Raw genomic sequence first — 20,368 nt, forward strand, 5'->3', positions numbered from 1 at the left:
AATTTCTTCTGCTTACTGCTGCACTGGGGAGCAAAAACTCGGTGCTGAGCTGCGTAGAGCTGCGTTACTCAGCATAGTAGGTACGCCAAAATGCGCAACTCTACGTTTGCGCCGGTGTGAAACAGTCATTCACCCAATGAAGTAGGCTTAGAACATAAATTTTATGAATGGATTCTAGCACACTGAACTGCTTGTAGATTAGTGTCAGTGGATGAGAACATCTTTTAAATTTGATAAAGTAATCTCATCCCCCACTATGATGCTGTCACAGAAACCCTGAATGATAAAATCTTGAGAATCTTCTGTTATTATTATTCCTTGTTTGTTACTGCTCACAATGCTTGATAAAATGTTCCAGAAAACCTAATCATGTTTTGCAGCATCTTGTCAGTTTCTGTCTTAGCCAATGATCTCAAAATCTCACAAGCATTTGATTCCTTTCCAAAGTTCTGAAATTTACTTGACAGAACTCACAGTGATTAACTGCATCACCAATGGAAAATACAGAGAACTGCCGTTTCATTTAAAAAATAATGCTTTGTAAAAGTCTATTCTTTTTGGTTATAGTCATTCAGCTGTCATTCTGTACTCTGTTCTGCATTACGGTTAAAATAACAGTTTCTAAAACATGAGAAACACTGATACAAACTATTCAAACATTTCCCACAATGCCTCATATTAAAGAGGGCCTCATGTACAATGCATGCATATGCACAAAAACGTGGCATACGTTCGTCTCTATGCTAGCGTTCAGATGTATCAAAAGTGAAATGACCGTAGAAATGTGCGGTGCATCACGCACAAATCCTGGCTGGCATACACACGTTTCTACAGCTATTGTTCTTCTGCCAACACGTACAGGTGTTGCTGGGAACCATTAATAGTGTGAAAATATGAAGTCATCAGAGTGATGTGCACATCAGAGACACACTGATGAACATTTAACACACCCACATGTTTGCAGTTCCATGGGTGGATATAAAAGCGCGTGCAAAGTGATGCGTAAAATGGCACTAACACTGGCTGTGTTAGCGTTGTTAGAGTGCCTTGCAAATGGTGCAATCCAATGCGAGTGTGTATTCAGGGAACATGAGGATTTACTTGCAAATGATATAAAATGGCTCATAAGCCGATTTCGATTACCAAGGCCACTTTTACTGGAGTTGCACGCGGAATTGCGGCCGGCCAAGAGCATAATACGGTGAGGACCCAGGGGTTGTCTGTGCCCACACAGGTGCTGACCACGCTGGGCTTCCTGGCATCAGGGCCACTCCAGCGGGAGCTGGCCGATCGGTCAGGAGTGTACCAGTCAACCTTGAGCAGAGCCATGACAGCTGTGTGGAACGCAATCATCCAAATGTCATCCAGGTACATGCCAACAATAAAGCGCAATTTGCAGCAAGAGCTGGTTTCCTGAATGCAATCGGAGCTACTGACTGCAGTCATATTGCTGTAAAGGTGGCTTCACATGATGAATTTGTTTTTGTTCATGGGAAAAAATTTTCATTCAATCACTGTTCAGATCATATGTGATGTGCACATGCATTGGGTTGGGAACAGGCTAGAGGCTGGCATGGTGCGAGATGGGTGGCTGTTTGCTGTGTAAATAGTATATTCAGTCAGACAGAATGCTGATCAGAATTGTAATGTTGAATCGTCTGTTATTCGTGCACATCCTGCTGTGCTCAAGCTGTTTGAGCACCTTTCTCTTTCTTCCCTCAGTGAAGTAATGAAAAACACAAAACTTACAGGTTGTCCTTTGGATGTTGTTCCAGCTAAGGTGCTGAAGGAGGTTTTTAATACTGTTGGGGCAGGTCTCTTTGTATTAACACTTATCTTAGCTTTGGGTCTGTTCCAGCTGCTTTTAAACATGCTGTACTTTGACCCCTTCTTAAAAAAACCTCACCTTGACTCATCAGTTTTATCCAATTTTAGACCTGTGCCTCATCTGCCATTTCTGTCTAAGATTCTAGAAAAGGTTGTTTTTATACAGTTACAGCAATTTTTAGAAGACAATCATATCTTTGAGAAATTCCAATCCAGATTTAGATCGCGACACAGCACTGAGTTGACACTTTTGAAATTTCATAACGACATCATTTTGTCTGTGGATGAAGGGAATCCTGCTGTGCTGGTTCTGTTGGACCTCACAGCAGCCTTTGATACTGTGGATCACACAGTACTTGATTCCTGGTTAGAACATTTTATTGGCATTCAAGGTACTGCACTCAAGTGATTTAGACCGTATTTGGCTGAAAGGAGTTTTTCCGTTATGATTGCTGACCTCTCCTCATCAACCACTCCTCTGTGTTGTGGAGTGCCACAGGGTTCTATTCTTGGGCCTATCCTTTTTTCTCTGTACATTTTGCCATTGGGGTCAATTATAGCTCAGCACAGCCTGTCCTTTCATTGCTATGCAGATGATCTGCAAATCTATCTGCCTATGAGGACTAATGGAAGTGATGCTTTGTTACCATAATTTAATTGTATTTGTGATGTGAAACGGTGGCTGTCCCAAAACTTCCTTTACCTGAATGATGGTAAAACTGAGACCATTGTGTTTGGACATTCTGGCATGCTGAATGCGGTAGCACCAAACTTTGGTGCTCTCATTAATTATGTAAAACCAGCTGTCAAGAATTTGGGAGTGATATTTGACAGCTGTTTGAGGTTTGATTAACAGAAACTCTGTTGTCAAAGCAAGTTTTTCCAGATTTGTCTTATGGCTAAAGTAAAGCACTTCCATAACAGACGTGATCTTGAGACAGCCATTCATGCTTTCATCAGCTCCAGACTTGATTACTGTCATGCGCTTTATACTGGCATTAATCAGTCTTCTCTTGCTGTTGCTCGTTTATAAACAAACACTTTTAGACATGAGCATGTTACGCTTGCCCTGTATTCACGCCACTGGCTTCCAGTTCATTTTAGAATTGATTTTAGATTTTAATGTTTGTTTTTAAAGCCATTTATGGCCTCACACCTCCTTAACTGTCTGAAATTTTAACTGAGTACAGTCGGACATTATGGGCGACTGGCCAGCTTTATTTAGATGTTCCGAGGTCAAAATACAAACTCTGGTGTGATTGTGTTTTTGCAGTAGCTGGCACCAGATTGTGGAATAAGCTACCTCTTGACTTGCACTATTCCTGACCTAGCACTTTGTGTGTGCTGCTCTGAGTTCACAGCGGCCTCTCTCACATACACACGCACACGCTCCCACTAACATTTTTCCCATTTCATGTATATTCTGTTTGACAGGGTACCAAATAAATTATCCCTGCGTGTCTCCACATCATGTCCACTCATCTGAAGCTCACACTCAGTATAACTTACTTACTGTGTTCATGTGGACTGATCTGACAGAGGGGGGTTCCTAGTTTCAAGGGCTATTTACATAGATTTGCATATTTAAATAGAGCCATGGAAAGGGAGGAGCTTGGTATATCTGCATGTGCACTGAATTCTACATCGATTGGGATGTACAAACGGAACGTGCTTGGATCCATGTGTATGCACACTTTGAAACATCTGGATCTTTTTGTGCATACAACAGTTTTGGGGATTTAGCATACACCGTGTTTCAGTAGGAAATCCACACAAGTCTTTGTACATCAAGGCCCCTGGCTTAAAGAACCCTGCAAAGTCTTGCAGATATAGAAATAAACTGTCAACATCTTCTCTAAGTAATGTTTGGAAAAGTAATCAATAAAAAAACTCTTGAATTGTTTGAGTTGGTCAAACTGATTTTTAAACAAATACTCCCCATTAAGACCTGCAAGCAGTTAAAACCATATCAGCTGTTAGCCAGGCTGTTATTCTTCAAACATGTTTTTGATCATTACTACAGCAACAGCATCACCATCTCCATGACCACCACTTCCCCAACACGGTGGTTCAGTTTTACCACTGAGACACCCAGTGGCTGATGGGATATCAAAGTCCTGAAGACCACATGGCCTGTTCCAGAAACACTGCAGTACTCCTTCAACACTTCTTAATGGAATGCTGCTATGATACTGTTGCCTGGCAACAAGCTCAAGTCCATACAGCCAACTGCCTCCACCTGAAAATTTATACAGAGCCATAAGAAAGGGACGCCTGCCTGCCGAGCCGGCTCTATGATAATTACAAGAGAAATGACTTTAACAGTTATACCATGTTCCTCATCTGTGTTATACAAAAAGAAAACTAATTATATTTCCATCTTTGTTACATAATATTGCAGGCTTTGAATCGGAGTACTAAAAGCTGTCTGTGGACTCTTCTGTGCATGAAGACACAAAAATTCACCACAAACCTGAGAAATCTTAATATTACCAACACTGAACATTGATCCTGGCTGAGTGCACCTAAAATCGGCCTCTTAAATTATGTGCCTGAGAAAAATTAGTCAAAAACATGATTTGCACACATTTTCAGTCAAAAAAAAAAAAAAAAATCAAACCTGACTGAGGGAAGATACATTACGGGCGTTGGAAAACCAGAAAAATGTGAACATTTTCCTCAAATGATGAAACTTGAAATTCATAACATTAATGATTACGTTGTAAAAGAATAGGTTCAAAATCTCAAACAATGAAACTGGGTATTTAATCTCAGTAACTGAGCAACAACCTTTAAGTGTCCTTTGACACGTCATTTAGCTGAACACAACATGAATAGCAAAGCAACTAAGTCCAACAGCAAATTACTTCTTCATTTTACAAGCAAACATGCTGAAGCAGACCTGAGACTATTCCAGTTTTTCTATCATTACGCATGTACCCACAAACCAGGCTTGCCTTTGACTCATGTTAGCCGTGGCCCTGGTTGGATCAAAGGTAACTTACGGTTTCTGGTGGTGCAGGGTGTGGGCGTGGTAGTTGTTGGCAGCATTGGCTCTATGGAGTCGCTCCAACCTCTCCTTCTCCTTTTCCACAAAGTTGGTGTTGGTGCCAGTACTGGTGGATGGCACACGGGTCAACCGGTTGTGGGTCCGTAACTGATCCCTGGGTGGGATTGGAGGAGGGGAAGGCAAAGCTGGGTCTGGTGTTGAAGATGGGGCTGAGATCTGGATTGGGATGGCAGTGCTACTTGCGCTGTTGGTGCTGTTGTATGAATGGTGATGCTGCTGGTGACGCTGGTGATGGTGGAAGGGGATGGAGGGGGGAGGTGGAGGCATAGGCAGAGTCTGGTTTTGGATGCTATGGAAGTTGCTTTTTGTTAAAACAGACATTGAAGAGGTCTGATTTGGCAAGGGAGGAGGGGGAGGAGTTTCAGGGGTAGGAGCGGGTGAAGGCGGGGTGGCAGATTGGCGGTCCAACTGCAAGTCCTTGTTTTCTTGGCTAAGCCTGTCTAACTGGACCTCCAACTCCTCTATCCTCCGCCGTTGTGTTTCAAGTAGCTTCTGCTGGCTCTCGATGATGTTGTTAAGTTCCAGAAGGTATTCTACAGCTCGGTTTGGGCTTTCTGGGCCGCTCTGGTTGGGACTTTGATTGGAATCCATGATTGATTAGATAGTTATGACATAGGCTAGCAAATAACCAAGAACAGGTTAATGGCTAACAATTAATTAGTAAAGGCTAAGATTAAAGTCAAAGTATAGGCATATACGTGTGTCTGTTATTACATCTAGTTTGAGCCAAGTACCAAACCTCTAGTTAGCACAGAGTGTAAATGCTACACGTCTGCATGAGTTAAAATGATTCCCGAGACAAAAATGAAACAAAACCTAATGGTTAATGGTATGAAATGAAGTGGCCAGTTGTGTGAGGACACAGGATAAATGCTAAGACTTGGAGAACTTGCATCAAAACTGGACCTCACAATAACTTCAGTCTATAATCTGAAGGGAACTGCCTGGAAATTTAACCGACATTCAAACCTATGAACTAAAGACTAATGACTAAATAACTACACAGCCCTAAAAGCTACAAATGAAGCCCTAATCTAACCTTCATTCTCCCCCCCACCATATAGAAGTGGGGGGGAGAGAGGTTTTTCTTCTTTGACTTATGATTTGCAGCTCAGAATGGACCTTCAAATTCTTCACTCCAGTAAAAGTGGTCTATCAAGTTGTCTACCATTGCCAGGATTAGTCAGATTACACGGCCAGCATTGAGAGCCATGATGGTTGGAAAAGTTCTGCCTGGAATCAGGTTTACATGCACATTAGAATGATGTTTAATTGTTCCTCTGTGTCAAAGACCCGACACATTATCGTTTCTTAGTATCTGCAGCTCATTAAGAATGAAAGTAAAATACTGCTGCAGCATGGATGAACACCCAACCAAATGGACTGGACCCTTTGTGATGACATTTACACAGTTGGTAAAGTTTCCTTGAGAGTTCAATTCCAAAACCTTTTAAAGGTCCCTTGTTTGCCAAAGAAAGTACTGGGTTTGTTGGGTTCAGATGATGTCTCTCCATCAGTTCAGCATTGTTGAACTGGAATCATTAAAGACACAAAGCTCCACAAAATTAACAGGTCATCTTCAGACAAACAGGTGAGCACAGAGCAGAACTTGCTTCTGGTCCACGGGTTCACCAGCTGGGCTCAGCCACTCCTCCACTGTGCATCATACAAAGTGACACAGAGGTTACAGGTCATGTAAGATAATCATCTCCTTCCAGTATCAGCGGAGAGGTTGAGCACGGGCCATCATCATCCCACTGGAGAGGATATCCACAACTCCTTCTTCATGTCATCCATCCATTCCATGAAAAAGAAGAAAGGGTGCGGATGAGAGAACGAGAACAACCATACACATTCTGAAACACGACACTCATACTTTTTACTAACCCTAAGCCGAGGTCCATATATATATATATATATATATATGTATATATACGAGGTCTATTAGAAAAGTATCCGACCTTATTATTTTTTTCAAAAACCATATGGATTTGAATCACGTGTGATTACATCAGACATGCTTGAACCCTCGTGGGCATGCGAGAGTTTTTTCATGCCTGTCGGTTACGTCATTCGCCTGTGGGCAGTCTTTGAGTGAGGAGTCGTCCACCCGCTCGTCGATTTTTTTCATTGTTTAGGAATGGCTCAGAGACTGTTGCTTTGTTTGATAAAAAATTTTTCAAAACTGTAAGGCACAACTGAGTGGACACCATTCAATAAATTCAGCTGGTTTTCGGTAAAAATTTTAACGGCTGATGAGAGATTTTGGTCTGGTAGTGTCGCTTTAAGGACGGTCCACGGCGCCTGACGGCGATCTGCGCTTCGAGGCGGCAGCGTCTCGCCGTTTCAAGTTGAAAACTTCCACATTTCAGGCTCTGTTGACGCAGTAAGTCGTCAGAGAACAGAGAACTTTCAGAAGAAGTCGGCATGAGGAGTTTATTCGGACATTCCATTGTTAACGGTCATTTTGTAATGAAAGAACGTGCGGGCAGAGTCGCATGTCGGGCTGGACCCGACCGCAGGGGGTCGCGGCAGGAAAAACACCTCCGTTGGAAATCTTAAGGGCAAGTTGGAACATGCCCAAGCTGTTAAACAATTTCTCAGTTACTCACTTGTTTAAAGCCATTAAAAGCCGCCTGAATTCTACAAATGGTTTTCAACACGGAGGTGTTTTTCCTGTCGCGGCGCACACAGATTTGCCGAGTCGTCACGGAAACGACTCGGCGAATTTGCGCGTACGTCTTTCATTAAAAAAATGTCCTTAAACAGTGGAATGTCCGCATAAATTCCTCATGCCGGCCTCTTCTGAATCTTCTCTATTCTCTCACGATGTCCTGGGTGAATTAAGCCTTAAATTAGGATGTTTTCAGCTCGAAACAGGCCGACGACAGCGCCTGGAAGCGCTGCAGGACGTCCCGCTCCGTGGGAAGTCCTTACACCGACAGAAACACCCCATAATCTCTCATCAGCCATTAAACTTTTCACAGAAAACCAGCTTAATTTCTCGAATAGTGTCCACTCGGATATTCCTCACAGGTCCAGAAAAAATTTTGATAAAGCAACGCGCGCCGTCTCGAGCAGCGTGTGAAACAAAGGAATTCAGCCGAGAGGGCGGGACCACATCTCACTCAAGGCCTGCCCACAGGGAAATGACGTCACCGACACGCGTGAAAAAACTCACGCATGCGCACGAGGGTTCAAGCATGATTGGTGTAATCGCATGTCATTCAAATCCATATAGTTAAAAAAAATAATAAAAGGGTCGGTTTATTATCTAAGAGACCTCGTATATATATATATATATATATATATATATATATATAAAATTACCCTTAATATTATATATAAACAGTGAGGAAAATAAGTATTTGAACACCCTGCGGTTTTGCAAGTTCTCCCACTTAGAAATCATGGAGGGGTCTGAAATTTTCATGTTAGGTGCATATCCACTGTGAGAGACATAATCTAAAAAAAAAAAAAAAAAAAAAATCCGGAAATCACAATGTATGATTTTTTAATAATTTATTTGTATGTTACTGCTGCAAATAAGAATTTGACCCCCTACCAACCAGCAAGAATTCTGGCTCTCACAGACCTGTTAATTTTTCTTTAAAAAGCCCTCTTATTCTGCACTCTTTACCAGTATTAACTGCACCTGTTTGAATTTGTTACCTGTATAAAAGACACCTGTTCACACACTCAATCAATCACACTCCAACCTGTCCATCATAGCCAAGACCAAAGTGCTGTCTAAGGACACCAGGGACAAAACTATACACCTGCACAAGGCTGGGATGGACTACAGGACAACAGGCAAGCAGCTTGGTAGAAGACAACAACTGTTATGATTATTTATTAGAAAGTGGAAGAAACACAAGATGACTGTCAATGTCACTCGGTCTGGGATTCCATGCAAGATCTCACTTTGTGGGGTAAGGATGATTCTGAGAAAGCTCAGAACTACACAGGAGGACCTGGTCAATGGCCTGAAGAGAGCTGGGACCACAGTCACAAAGATCACATTAGTACCACATGATACTGTCATGGTTTAAAATCCTGCAGGGCAGCAAGGTCCCCCTGCTCAAGCCAGCACATGTCCAGGCCCCTTTGAAGTTCACCAGTGACCATCTGGATGATCCAGAGGAGGCATGGGAGAAGGTCATGTGGTCAGACGAGACCAGAATAGAGCTTTTTGGAATCAACTCCACTTATGTTTAGACGATGAGAACAACCCCAAGAAAACCATCATACTCTGGGGGTGCTCTTCTGCAAAGGGGACAGGACGACTGCACCGTATTGAAGGGAGGATGGATGGGGTCATGTAGTGCGAGATTTTGGCAAACAACCTCCTTCCCTCAGTAAGAGCATTGAAGATGGGTCATGGCTGGGTCTTCCAGCATGACAATGATCCCAGATACACAGCCACAGGAGTGGCCTGGCCAGTCTCCAGACCTGAACTCAATAGAAAATCTTTGGAGGGAGCTGAAACTCCAAACCTGAAAGATCTAGAGAAGCTCTGTATGGAGGAGTGGACCAAAATCCCTGCTGCAGTGTGTGCAAACCTGGTGAAAAACTACAGGAAACGTTTGACCTCTGTAATTGCAAACAAACAATATTAACATTGATTTTGTGGGAGTGACATGTTTAGCCGCATGTTCTCCTTGAACTGCTGGCTGTCTGAGTGGTGTTCAAAAAATGAGGTGGGCTTCATAGATAATTGGCAAAGCTTCTGGGGAAAACCTGGTCTTGTTAGGAGAGACGGCATCCATCCCACTTTGGATGGAGCAGCTCTCATTTCTAGAAATCTGGCCAATTTTCTTAAATCCTCCAAATTGTGACTATCCAGGGTTGGGACCAGGAAGCAGAGTTGTAGTCTTACACACCTCTCTGCAGCTTCTCTCCCCCTGCCATCCCCTCATTACCCCATCCCCGTAGAGACGGTGCCTGCTCCCAGACCACCAATAACCAGCAAAAATCTATTTAAGCATAAAAGTTCAAAAAGAAAAAATAATATAGCACCTTCAACTGCACCACAGACTAAAACAGTTAAATGTGGTCTATTAAACATTAGGTCTCTCTCTTCTAAGTCCCTGTTAGTAAATGATATAATAATTGATCAACATATTGATTTATTCTGCCTTACAGAAACCTGGTTACAGCAGGATGAATATGTTAGTTTAAATGAGTCAACACCCCCGAGTCACACTAAGTGCCAGAACGCTCGTAGCACCGGCCGAGGTGGAGGATTAGCAGCAATCTTCCATTCCAGCTTATTAATTAATCAAAAACCCAGACAGAGCTTTAATTCATTTGAAAGCTTGACTCTTAGTCTTGTCCATCCAATTTGGAAGTCCCAAAAACCAGTTTTATTTGTTATCTATCATCCTCCTGGTCGTTACTGTGAGTTTCTCTGTGAATTTTCAGAACTTTTGTCTGACTTAGTGCTTAGCTCAGATAATTATAGTGGGTGATTTTAACATCCACACAGATGCTGAGAATGACAGCCTCAACACTGCATTTAATCTATTATTAGACTCAATTGGCTTTGCTCAAAATGTAAATGAGTCCACCCACCACTTTAATCATATCTTAGATCTTGTTCTGACTTATGGTATGGAAATTGAAGACTTAACAGTATTCCCTGAAAACTCCCTTCTGTCTGATCATTTCTTAATAACATTTACATTTACTCTGATGGACTACCCAGCAGTGGGGAATAAGTTTCATTACACTAGAAGTCTTTCAGAAAGCACTGTAACTAGGTTTAAGGATATGTTTCCTTCTTTATAGAGTATCTCGTCAATAGTTTTACATCCTCATTGAAGACAACTTTGGATGCTGTAGCTCCTCTGAAAAAGAGAGCTTTAAATCAGAAGTGCCTGACTCCGTGGTATAACTCACAAACTCGTAGCTTAAAGCAGATAACCCGTAAGTTGGAGAGGAAATGGCGTCTCACTAATTTAGAAGATCTTCACTTAGCCTGGAAAAAGAGTCTGTTGCTCTATAAAAAAGCCCTCCGTAAAGCTAGGACATCTTACTACTCATCACTAACTGAAGAAAATAAGAACAACCCCAGGTTTATTTTCAGCACTGTAGCCAGGCTGACAAAGAGTCAGAGCTCTATTGAGCCGAGTATTCCTTTAACTTTAACTAGTAATGACTTCATGACTTTCTTTGCTAATAAAATTTTAACTATTAGAGAAAAAATTAGTCATAACCATCCCAAAGACGTATCGTTATCTTTGGCTGCTTTCAGTGATGCCGGTATTTGGTTAGACTCTTTCTCTCAGATTGTTCTGTCTGAGTTATTTTCATTAGTTACTTCATCCAAACCGTCAACATGTCTATTGGACCCCATTCCTACCAGGCTGCTCAAGGAAGCCCTACCATTAATTAATGCTTCGATCTTAAATATGATCAATCTATCTTTATTAGTTGGCTATGTACCACAGGCTTTTAAGGTGGCAGTAATTAAACCATTACTTAAAAAGCCATCACTTGACCCAGCTATCTTAGCTAATTATAGGCCAATCTCCAACCTTCCTTTTCTCTCAAAAATTCTTGAAAGGGTAGTTGTAAAACAGCTAACTGATCATCTGCAGAGGAATGGTCTATTTGAAGAGTTTCAGTCAGGTTTTAGAATTCATCATAGTACAGAAACAGCATTAGTGAAGGTTACAAATGATCTTCTTATGGCCTCAGACAGTGGACTCATCTCTGTGCTTGTTCTGTTAGACCTCAGTGCTGCTTTTGATACTGTTGACCATAAAATTTTATTACAGAGATTAGAGCATGCCATAGGTATTAAAGGCACTGTGCTGCGGTGGTTTGAATCATATTTATCTAATAGATTACAATTTGTTCATGTAAATGGGGAATCTTCTTCACAGACTAAGGTTAATTATGGAGTTCCACAAGGTTCTGTGCTAAGACCAATTTTATTCACTTTATACATGCTTCCCTTAGGCAGTATTATTAGACGGCATTGCTTAAATTTTCATTGTTACACAGATGATACCCAGCTTTATCTATCCATGAAGCCAGAGGACACACACCAATTAGCTAAACTGCAGGATTGTCTTACAGACATAAGGACATGGATGACCTCTAATTTCCTGCTTTTAAACTCAGATAAAACTGAAGTTATTGTACTTGGCCCCACAAATCTTAGAAACATGGTGTCTAACCAGATCCTTACTCTGGATGGCATTACCCTGACCTCTAGTAATACTGTGAGAAATCTTGGAGTCATTTTTGATCAGGATATGTCATTCAAAGCGCATATTAAACAAATATGTAAGACTGCTTTTTTGCATTTACGCAATATCTCTAAAATTAGAAAGGTCGTGTCTCAGAGTGATGCTGAAAAACTAATTCATGCATTTATTTCCTCTAGGCTGGACTATTGTAATTCATTATTATCAGGTTGTCCTAAAAGTTCCTTGAAAAGCCTTCAGTTAATTCAAAATGCTGCAGCTAGAGTACTGACGGGGACTAGAAGGAGAGAGCATATCTCACCCATATTGGCCTCTCTTCATTGGCTTCCTGTTAATTCTAGAATAGAATTTAAAATTCTTCTTCTTACTTATAAGGTTTTGAATAATCAGGTCCCTTCTTATCTTAGGGACCTCATAGTACCATATCACCCCAATAGAACGCTTCGCTCTCAGACTGCAGGCTTACTTGTAGTTCTTAGGGTTTGTAAGAGTAGAATGGGAGGCAGAGCCTTCAGCTTTCAGGCTGCTATAGACTGCTGGGGGGTTCCCATAATGCACTGAGTGTTTCTTTCTCTTTTTGCTCTGCATGCACCACTCTGCATTTAATCATTAGTGATTGATCTCTGCTCCCCTCCACAGCATGTCTTTTTCCTGGTTCTCTCCCTCAGCCCCAACCAGTCCCAGCAGAAGACTGCCCCTCCCTGAGCCTGGTTCTGCTGGAGGTTTCTTCTTGTTAAAAGGGAGTTTTTCCTTCCCACTGTCACCAAGTGCTTGCTCACAGGGGGTCGTTTTGACCTTTGGGGTTTTTACGTAATTATTGTATGGCCTTGCCTTACAATATAAAGCGTCTTGGGGCAACTGTTTGTTGTGATTTGGCGCTATATAAATAAAATTGAATTGAATTTTCACAGGTGTTCAAATACCTATTTGCAGCAGTAACATACAAATAAATTATTTTTAAAAATTGTACATTGTGATTTCCGTATTTTTTTTTTTTTTTAGATTATATCTCTCACAGTGGACATGCACCTAAGATGAAAATTTCAGACCCCTCCATGATTTCTAAGTGGGAGAACTTTCAAAATCGCAAGGTATTTAAATACTTATTTTCCTCACTGTGTGTATATATATATATATATATATATATACACACACACATGAGGGCTGTCCATAAAGTATAGGTCCTTTTTATTTTTTTCAAAAACTATATGGATTTCATTCATATGTTTTTACGTCAGACATGCTTGAACCCTCGTGCGCATGCGTGAGTTTTTCCACGCCTGTCGGTGACGTCATTCGCCTGTGAGCACTCCTTGTGGGAGGAGTCGTCCAGCCCCTCGTCGGAATTCCTTTGTCTGAGAAGTTGCTGAGAGACTGGCGCTTTGTTTGATCAAAATTTTTTCTAAACCTGTGAGACACATCGAAGTGGACATGGCTCGAAAAATTAAGCTGGTTTTCAGTGAAAATTTTAACGGCTGATGAGAGATTTTGAGGTGACACTGTCGCTTTAAGGACTTCCCACGGTGCGAGACGTCGCTCAGCGCTCTCAGGCGCCGTCGTCAGCCTGTTTCAAGCTTAAAACCTCCACATTTCAGGCTCTATTGATCCAGGACGTCGTGAGAGAACAGAGAAGTTTCAGAAGAAGTCGGTTTCAGCATTTTATCCGGATATTCCACTGTTAAAGGAATATCGCGACGCTCTGCCACAGAAAAAACACCTCTGTTGGAAGCCTTAAGGACAAGTTGGAACATGTCCAGCTGTTAAACAATTTCTCATATACTCACTCCACTGAAAGCCATCAAAAGCCGCCTGGATTTTACAAATGGTTATCAACACGGAGGTGTTTTTCCTGAGCCGCCGCTCCGCGCCGGCTGCGTCCCGACGCGCGGACCCGTCCGCACGTCTTTCATTAAAAAAATCTCCTTTAACAGTGGAATATCCGGATAAAATGCTGAAACCGAGTTCTTCTGAAACTTCTCTGTTCTCTCACGACGTCCTGGATCAATAGAGCCTGAAATGTGGAGGTTTTCACCTTGAAACAGGCTGATGACACCGCCTGAGAGCGCTGCGCGACGTCTCGCACCGTGGGAAGTCCTTAAAGCGACAGTGTCACCTCAAAATCTCTCATCAGCCGTTAAAATTTTCACTGAAAACCAGCTTAATTTTTCGAACCATGTCCACTTCGATGTGTCTCACAGGTTTAGAAAAAATTCTGATCAAACAAAGCGCCAGTCTCTCAGCAACTTCTCAGACAAAGGAATTCCGACGAGGGGCTGGACGACTCCGCCCACAAGGAGTGCTCACAGGCGAATGACGTCACCGACAGGCGTGGAAAAACTCACGCATGCGCACGAGGGTTCATGCATGTCTGACGTAAAAACATATGAATGAAATCCATATAGTTTTTGAAAAAAATAAAAAGGACCTATACTTTATGGACAGCCCTCGTATATATATATATATATATATATATATATATATTCAGTGCCAATAACCATAGACCCCTCATGCAGATGCATATCAGATCTGTTATGGTGACTAGAGCCCGACCGATATATCGTCCGGCCAATATTATCAGCCGATATAAGCCTTTTTCAAAGTACTCACTATCGGCTGAAATTTTGCCGACAGAACGCCGATAATTTCTCATAAACAGAACAGTTACTGAAATAATGTTTGTGTCGGCAATGCAAAATGTCCTTGCACCGTTTGTCCAGTAGATGGAGCTCTGACTCCATTCAACTGAGAGCTGCTTATACCCCTGCTTAAATGTGTTCATCACCGGCCCTCGTAGTTCGCCGTCACACTGCACTGATCGGCTGACAAAAGCATACAAGTAAGTTTATAAGGATCTATATCCTTATCCTGAACCTATATCTAAGTTGCAGCAACAAGAGGTACAAGATCAGATGTATTTCACAACTCTTTTTAAGGATATGTATTTGCTAATTTCACAAAGCTTTAATTCTTGATTGCATTTTTGAACTTGAAAATTCTTCTGTGTTATAAAGTTAATCAATATGAGGACAAAGCTTCAGCTTTTAGCTCATACCTTTTTTTGTTAAGGGTCCAAAAAAGAACATTTGATTCATTAAAAAAAAAAATAATATCGGGTGATTTGTCGGCTATCGGCAAATCAGCCGATTTATTGATTATCTGCATTTTTTCATCCAAATATCGTTATCAGCATCGGCCTCAAAAAATCCATATCGGTCAGGCTCTAATGGTGACCCCGAGGGCAAAAAAGAAGGAGACGACAGAATGTTTTTTTTGTTCAGGGAAAACTACATGAAAACACAAATTGAGTAATAAAGTATAATATACAGTATTTTTGCCCACTGGTGATTTTGTAAGTAGGTCCCTTCAGCTTCTCTTGTTTTCACACTTGGAGTCACCACAGCAGATCCAAGGCAGACCTGCATGTTGATTTGGCACACGTTTTACACCAAATGCCGTTCCTGAAGCAACTCCACATTACATAGAGCATGGGCAGGGGTGGGGTTTGAACCATGCTGGAAACAAGTGCACTAACCGCTTGGCCACCACCCTGCTATTCGCGATTTTGTAACTACTGAAAAAATACTTTACTTTGTGTAGATTTAAAAAAATATTTATTTTGGCCTGCAACAAATATCAGGAATTGAGGATAGAGTGTCCATGACCGCTTGCCTAACTAAACTGAGTGCCATGATGGGCGTGCCGAAAGCTAAGACACGAACACCTACGCCTGAGAACAAGGACACCAACGCCTCACGGCCAAGAGGAAAGACATAAACTCCTACGGCCGAGCGCATACACACAAACGCCTACGGCCGAGCGCATAGACACAAGCGCCTACGGCCGAGGGCATAGACACAAGCGCCTACGGCCGAGCGCATAGACACAAGCGCCTACAACTAAGTACTCTGAGCTCCAGGAGAGGAAAAAGAAAGAAACTATGTTTGCCTCCTCAGACTAATTGATGTATTTTTCCTGAAGTGTGATATAAAAAGTTATTATTGTTAGCTCTCACCAGACTGTATGTAAGTCCCTTTGGCTGCTCCCTTGTTTGCACTTGGCATCGCCACAGCAAATCCAAAATGGAACTGCATGTTGAATTGGCACAAGTTTTACGCTGGATGCCCTTCCTGACTCAACTCCACATTACATGGAGAAATGTGACAGGGGTGGGGTTTGAGCCAGGAACCTTCCGCACTGAAACCAAGTGCACTACCCACTTGGCAACCACCCCTGGAATAATGACAGTTTATACTTTATTAATCACCTTCAGAAAATTATTTTCTGCACTTAACCCATCCTATTCAGACATTTATAGAAATGACCAGATCACACTCGGAAAAGCAGGCATCTACTGTGCATGATCTGAGGACGAGCTCCAGGGGCCTCATGTACAAAGACGTGTGGATTTCCTACTGGTGTATGACACGGTGTACGACAAAACCCAGAAACTGCCATAAGCACAAATATATCCATATGTATCAAAGTGCGCATAGGCATGGATCCAAGCACATTCCGTTTGTACATCCCAATCAATGCAGAATTGAGTACACATGCACCACTCCCTTTCCACTCCCCTATTTAAATATGCAAATCCATGTAAACAGGCCCTTGGAACTGGGAATCCCCCCTCTGTCAGATCAGTCAACATGAACCTAGAAAATAAATTACACAGAGTGTGAGCTTCAGATGACTGGTCATCATGTAGAGACATGCAGGGACAGTTTATTTTGTTCCCTGTCAAACGGAATAAACATCAATTGGGAAAAGAGTTAGTGGGAGCGTGTGTGTGTAAGGCCGCCGTGAGCTCAGAGCAGTGCACACACACTGAACTAAAAAGAAATTAGGCATGCCGGCTGACCGTGTGTGACATCACTACTTTACACATGCATTTATTGACAAATACTGAACACAGGGAGACAATCGGGGGCCTGTTAAGAATCTTAAGATCTAGTTTCACCATCAAGAAAAAGAAAGCATTAATAATAACAACATATTTGTATGTGCACATGACTAAATGTGCCCGCGCTGGTTTTCCTTCAGAACAATTACACAAATATACTATTTACACAGCAAGCAGCCACCAATCACACATCCTGCCAGAATCGAGCCTGTTCCCAACCCAATGCATTTGTGCATCACATATGATTTCAACACTGATGGAACGAAAATGTTTCCCATTAACAAAAACAAATTCATCACGTGATGGCACCTTTATAGCAATATGTGTGCAGTCAATAGCTCAGATTACATTTGAAAAACCGGCTCTCGCTGCAAATCGCGCTTTAATGTTGGAATGTGATGTACCTAGAAGACATTTGGATGATTGCATTCCACACAGCTGGTGGCTTGGCTCAAGGTTGACTGGTACACTCCTGACCAATCGGCCAGCTCCCACTGGAATGCCCTGATGACAGGAAGTCCAGCGTGGTCAGCACCTCTGTGGACACAGAGAACCCCTGGGTCTTCACCGTATTGTGCTCTGGGCCGCCAAAGTTCTGTGTGCAGCATCTCCAGTAACAGTGGCCTTGGTAATCAAAATCAGCTTATGAGCCAATTGTTGCCATTTGCAAGTAAACCCTCACAATCCCTGAGTGCACGCTCACGTCAGATTGCACCATTTGCATGGTCCTCTAACAACGCTAACGCAGCCACTGTTAGTGCCATTTTACACATCACATTGCACGTGCTTTTATGTCCACCAATGTTAACTGCAAACATCTGGGTGTGTTAAATGTTCATCAGTATGTCTCTGATGTGCACATCACTCTGATGGCTTCTTGTTTTCACACTATTAACGGTTCCCAGCATCACCTCTACATGTCGGCAGAAGAACAACAGCTGTAGAAACGTGCGTATGCCAGCCAGGATTTGTGCGTGATGCACATTTCCACGGCCATTTCACTTTTGATATGTCTGAACGTGGGCGTGGAGACGGATATAAGCTATGTTTTTGTGCGTATGCAGCCTTTGTACATGAGGCCCCTGGTCTTCATATAATGCCTTGCTGATTGGCTGGATAGGAGCATGTTTTTTTTGTTTTTTTTACAGTAGGAGGAAACATGGACAGAGAGAGCCTACAAACTCCAGCACAGAAAGGAACTGAGCAGAATACAACCCAAAACCTTCTTGCAGTGAGACAACAGTGTGAACCTCTGATGCTCCGTGACACCGCAGCATACCATGTAGACATCCTCATCTATTTGAAGCTATAAACTCAGATCTGCTTTGTTTTTTCTTACTTTTTTGAGAACTCTAAAAATGAGCATTGTACAGATTTGTATTTACTACAATAATAAAAGAGTAAAAAGATTAATTTGCAATTATATATATATATATATATATTTTTTTTTTTTTTTTTTTTTTTTTTTTTTTTTTGCTGGCAGCCATAAACAAAGAATAACTACAATTCTGTCTGAAATAATTTATTAATTAAGCAATCAAACCATTCACTGGAACACAATCAATGATAATTTTAGTAATCCATTTTATTATGTATAAATAAAGCCTGCCATCGTGAATCATTGTCTGCCTGGGTGGTTGCTATCCAGGACCCGTGTGGGGACCGCCAGAGACTGGATCCTGAACAAAGTGTTTCTGGACACAATCATACAGGGTCTTACTTCTAACTTTTGATAAATTATCACAAGCTTCTTTGATATTTTACAAAGTGTTGGTGAAAATATCAATAATGGACAGAAGTCGTTGTTATGAACAGAGACTAAAGGTTTGACATGTAGACACGGTCCCCTGTGGAAACAATAACTCCACTGTGTCTACAACCATTTTTTTCAGTGCAGATATTTGGTTTTATTCTGTTGTTTTGCTCATTTAATTGTATTTTTAATCTGCACTTTGAATAATTGCTTGTAGTCCTGAATAAAGTATTTGAGTTAAATTATTTGAAATCAATTCAGAAAATAATGAGATATTGCAGTAAAGGTGGAGTGAGAACCTTACGGATTTTAAATATTTCAAAGGTGTGTTAAATCCTGTGGGAACCGGTTCATGGCGTCATAAAGGATCGGAGGCTGCAGCAGGCCAACCTGCGACAGTATCGATCACAAATTAATACCGCTGACTAATCCTTCCGTGACTATCGACGTTATCGGAACCTTGTGGACGTCAGGTTCTGCGCCAATTCAGTTCCACGTCATGTAACCAAACAATTTCAAACAAATAGTCAAAAGTCAAATGCAACGTCGCGCGCACGCAACGAAAATAATGAATTAAAAAAAAAATCACACATGACGTCATTCCCCGCGAGTTGAAAACGTAGCGCTTGCTGCAGCAAATATGCTCAGACTCACCTGCGGTCTGTCTCTAATCCAGCACAGACATAATCCACAATCCAGATTCAGTGTCCAGAAAGCGATGCAGATCAACTGCTGCGGACAAATCCGAGTCCGAAGAGCGTCGATCAGCAGCGAGAGAACTCACTCCGCTTCCACACCGAAGAGCATCGATCAGTAGCGAGAGAAGTCACTCTGCTTCCCCACTGAAGCCTGAAGACACTACAGCTGTACTGGGGCTGACGGAACTCGGTCTCAAGTCTCAGGTCCCAAAACCAAGTCCATTTGGTTTTCGAGGGAAAAAAATGAAGGCTGTAGAGGGTATTTGCGTGGTGTCATATCTGGCAACCATCACCATACTGGGAACATCAACCCCCAAACAAAGTGCATGCATCAATGTTTCATGTGTGACAAAGCAGAATGTCTGTGTAATTAATCAGCGACAATGGTCAAATACTGTACATTTTGCAGACGCTTGAAAAAAATTACCGAATGCTCATTTTTGCACCTGCCAGCGATTGTAATATCCAAGGTGCAGTAAATGAAGCTTTGTGTCATGATCAAAAGTGGTTGGGGTCCTATCTCACTGAGCTGCAACAACCTGTGAATGGCAATTGAGAGGGAAATTGTGTAATTTCACGCGTTTGCTGGGTGGTGCTCTTCACGTGCAGGGTGTTACTAGTAGAGGTGGGCGGATCGGCACACCCGTCACTATGGGCGGGCCCTAGGGGGCAGTGCCCGCCCACTGATATGCTTGGGCCCGCCCCAGCCCGCCCACCCCGCCCCAGCCCGCCCAGCCCGCCCACCCAAGCCAGATAACAGTCACAGATCTCAAATAAATAAATAGATAAATAAAATCCTAATTTCATTTTATTGTACTTGCTTTAAGGGCCAGTGTTGCATAATCACTAAGACATTAAATATATTAAAACCGTGTGAGTTTGTTGGAAAGTTTGTCAACGTAA

General features: G+C 42.1%; 1 protein-coding gene and 1 long non-coding RNA gene across 2 annotated transcripts in view; both read right to left on the minus strand.

The window, feature by feature from the left end:
• The window catches only part of LOC117511956 (enhancer of mRNA-decapping protein 1-like), a 163,978-nt gene extending 158,162 nt beyond the window's left edge, over positions 1-5,816 (minus strand). Inside the window, exon 1 of the mRNA XM_034171890.1 lies at positions 4,833-5,816. Within this exon, the coding sequence (XP_034027781.1) occupies positions 4,833-5,488 (656 nt within the window). The 5' untranslated portion in view covers positions 5,489-5,816. The remainder of the gene's footprint in view (positions 1-4,832) is intronic.
• A 107-nt stretch (positions 5,817-5,923) lies between these two features.
• Positions 5,924-19,597, minus strand: LOC117511960. Its single transcript, XR_004561161.1, has 2 exons — positions 19,422-19,597; positions 5,924-6,679 (listed from the first exon to the last, which is right to left on the minus strand). It is a non-coding gene; the product is annotated as an uncharacterized LOC117511960 (long non-coding RNA).
• Positions 19,598-20,368: the final 771 nt, after the last annotated feature.

This window comes from Thalassophryne amazonica, chromosome 6, assembly GCF_902500255.1.
Source record: "Thalassophryne amazonica chromosome 6, fThaAma1.1, whole genome shotgun sequence".
NCBI lineage: Eukaryota > Metazoa > Chordata > Actinopteri > Batrachoidiformes > Batrachoididae > Thalassophryne > Thalassophryne amazonica.